This window comes from Hippoglossus hippoglossus, chromosome 19 (assembly GCF_009819705.1).
Source record: "Hippoglossus hippoglossus isolate fHipHip1 chromosome 19, fHipHip1.pri, whole genome shotgun sequence".
NCBI classification, from domain to species: domain Eukaryota; kingdom Metazoa; phylum Chordata; class Actinopteri; order Pleuronectiformes; family Pleuronectidae; genus Hippoglossus; species Hippoglossus hippoglossus.
The window spans coordinates 5,451,774-5,455,551 of NC_047169.1; the positions used below are offsets into that span (position 1 = coordinate 5,451,774).

At 40.3% G+C, this 3,778-nt stretch overlaps 1 protein-coding gene across 1 annotated transcript; it reads right to left on the bottom strand.

The window, feature by feature from the left end:
- Positions 1-40: 40 nt before the first annotated feature.
- On the bottom strand, positions 41-2,603 carry LOC117753409 (inactive serine protease 45-like). The gene is made up of 3 exons (XM_034571485.1): positions 2,315-2,603; positions 394-503; positions 41-274 (listed from the first exon to the last, which is right to left on the bottom strand). Exons 1-3 carry the CDS (start codon positions 2,601-2,603, stop codon positions 41-43), a joined length of 633 nt encoding a protein of 210 aa, XP_034427376.1.
- Between the last annotated feature and the right edge of the window lie 1,175 nt (positions 2,604-3,778).

Below are 3,778 nucleotides of genomic sequence, written 5' to 3' on the forward strand. Positions count from 1 at the left end.
TATTGGACTATTTCACGCAGCTTCAACAAATACCACATCATTAAACATCAAAACTAAAGAACAAGGAAAATGCTTTTTCTGCTGCATTTGCTGTTGTAGACGTTGCAGGAGATGGCATATCACCAACTGTCTCCTTTAAGAATGACCCGAATCTTGAGGTTTTCGCAAATGACTGAATATCTGCCCGCACGGATTTATTCCCACTCATTGTGACAACGGCCGCCTGGAACCAAGAGGAGTCTGATTTGCAGAGCAGAGGGCCGCCCTGATCCCCCTGCAAAGAGAAAAAGAGAATTCAACATCAGTCAGGTCCTGATCTGAAACCTTCTTCCCTGATGAGAAGAGCAATTCAATTTCAGAAACTCAGGTGGATGGGAAACTTTTAGTTTTTACCTCTTGAAGGTCTATGGCATAAGTGCAAATGTTGTCTGAATCAGAAACGCTCCCACAGTTTACCACTTGAGTTTCAAGGTCTCGCAGACTTGAGCCAGCTTTGTCAGCACCTTAAAAACACAAGAATACAGTTTTTGTGAATTTTCAGTATATGTTGTTGTGCAATAATGCATTAAACGTGATAACATAAAATGGTGTGCCTTTCGGCATTCAATAAATTTGGTTATCAAAATAAAATATTGAATATTAATATAAAAAATATTAATATTAAATAATAACTTTAATTGATTAAAGTTACCTCGGGGCACCACCCTTCAAAGGAAGGGAAAAGATAGCCAATTGATTGATTAAGTCTCATAAAAGTACTAACTTCAAATTTGGAACTCTGATTAACAATTAAATGAATAACTATAATCAAAATTACCATATAGATAGTTAGCTAAGTTGAAGGATATAGAGTTCTTGACAGTGTAGAGGTTGGCAAAATTCACTTATGCAACATTGATGAAAAAACATTTGTAAAAGAAAAACATTTATTATGAATATAATAAAGTATAAAAACACAAATTACTAATGGTGTACTTACTAAATAAAGATATGTATGTGAGTATGCATATGTGTGTGTGTGTCTGTGTGAGTCAGCGTGCTTCTAAAATGGCGGTTGGCCACTTTGAAGATAACGCCCCTCCCCCCTTTTTGGAATGTTTACGACATGTAGCGGGGGTCAGAGTGATAGGGTGCTGAGATAAGCGTGTGTCTGTGTGTGTGCCAAATTAGAGAAAGTTACAAGATGCATGCAAGGAAAGACTGTGAAGAGCATAACTAACATTAACTTTCAAATAACTTGTAACCAAAATATCACAACACAAATCAAACTTATAAACATCACAAGGAATCGAATAAACAGTCTTTGCTTAGCCTAGTATAATTATTAAGCCCAGTTGTGTTATCCGTCCGTGGAAAGGGGAAAAAAGAAGTTGCTGTGCTGTTCGAAGTTCTGTGAAATCGTCTTGCTGGTTGTGTGGCTCCTGCCTTCGTGGTTCTGTTGGGCTGTGCAGCTCAGTTGCTGGTTGAAGTTCTCCTGCAGAGAGGTTGGTAGAGCTTGGATTGCAAGGAGGTTTCCTTGGTGAGATGAGCTGGAAGCTGCAACTCTCCTCCATGAAGTTGATTCGAGTTGAAAGAGTGAGCTGGACCGTCGCCCTTCTCCTCTGAGAGGATTCGTGGAAGGAGCGTTGTGCTCCTCTCGAAGAGGTGAATGGAAAGAGAAGATGTGAGCTGGAGAAGCCAAACTTCTCCCCTGGATGGGTCGCATGGAAAAGACTGAAGAAAGGGGGAACAGGCCTTATATTGGCCCGGTGACCTCACAGGTCATGGGGCCCAGAGTGACCAATAGGAGTTGAAACTTGTGTCTCCTGTTGGTTTTCACACCTCTGTGTGACGTTGAGGCCCCCTGGGAGATGGAGTTCTGGAGGGTCTGGTTTTCTGCAGAACAAAGGGACATGCGGCTTCAGGCTTTTGACTGCACATGTAGGCCGAACTTTGTTTCACAAATACCATGTCCCAACAATGTGTTACACATCATGAAGCCTGACTCATGTCAGTTACAACTTAAAATCCCATTAAAACCAGGCCCTATTCAGACCTGGTGTTAACATCCGTTCTGAGAGGACTGATCACTCGTGCTTTTGCATTCATGCTTTCTGTCAATGCACTTGTGTGAAGCGTCTTGACAAACCGCACATTTGTCATCACACAGCAAAAATAATGAGGCCCCATGCATCCAAGACCACCTCCCAACGTGGTCTGCCTGATCAGATCTCAGGACGCATTTGGGTGCGTGCTGACCACTTATGATTGGATCACTCAGGATGGATGTTAATACCAAGTCTGAGCAGGTTAACATAGCTTGAAGGATCCTCACCTCCATTCTTACTGCCCTTCCCCCAGCCTGGCACCCAGCATCGACTACCAACGGGGAAGGATCTGTCATTGTGGTTATCCAGACACACAGGCTGGATATAATCTATGTAGCTGACGGGTTTCTCCAGCTGCAGTACAGCAATGTTAGAGCCTGTAAATTTGCTCAGGATAATCTTCACAACACCCACAGAACTCTCAAACTCTTCAGAACTGGCCACAAGTCGCTGGCCAAGAAACACTCTCCACTCGAGAACATTTGGACTGGAGCTGTAAGGAGTATAAAAACACATCTTTAGAAAGTCATGTCCAATGGAAAATATTAGTAAATAATATAAGTAAATTACGTCCTATTGAAATTGTAAGGATTATTCTCATTCTTATTCTTATTATTCTAACCCAAATGAATTGTGTTTTTGAGGGCTTTAACATGCTCAAAAGCTTACCAAAGTTTGAGGAAAATTAGAAAGTGGTGAAAATGTACGTATTCTGGAGTAATTTGAAATGGGCGTGGCAAAATGGCTCAACAGCGCCACCTGGATTTTTAATTATATTTTATAATAAAGGCATGATTCATGTAGTTGAGCAACAAGAGAGCAATATGTATCCAGTCAGCTAATTCCTTTTCCCTTTACGTGTTTCCTTAAATTTTAAATATACATCACACATTCATAGTGATCAAGTCCCTTAAAGATGCCTTATTTTCATCATCAAGAAAATGAGTGAGGAATCAATGAAAATATTGAAAAATGCTGTATCTCGCCCCGATCCATATCCACACCAACATTTTATGGATTCCTTCTTGACCCACCAGAGTTTTATGGTAATCCGTTGAGCAGTTTTTTTTCATAATCCTAACAGACAAATAAACAAATAAACGAAAACATAACCTCTCTCTCTGAGGCAATAAAGTCAACTGATATTGACTCTCCCCGCTCATAGTGCCGACCTCTTTCTCTCAAATGGGGTGCGATGAGACAGAGGAAGTCCAGCAAAAGAAGAAACGGAGCTGCGTGATATTTTACTTCCTTACTGCCCAAGAGAGACACCAACATTAGCAAAAGACAACATCCTATACATCTCAAAACAAGTATATTTGTTTTTTTATTTTAATCTATAGAAATAAATCCTAATGTTTTCTTACTGCTGTGGATGTAACCTTGAATTTAAAGTGACTTTATAGATTTTTTGGTATAAATAAAACTCCTTCACATCTGTGTCTGCATCCACTTCCCCTTTTCCAGCAAAAAGTGCCACAACAGCCAACAAGAGCTGAAGTTAAGGTTTTATTCTACTGGTGTCTTTTTAAAACATGTTCTTAATCTCTTGAATCATAATAAAAAGCTGCCTGTGCTTCCTGCAAGTGATGACATATTGTGACTATAGCCCACATTAAACAGAAAGGGTTATATTGTGACCCCACCTACTTCGAGTTCCTCTAACCTCAACTTTTAAGCAGTCCTTTCAC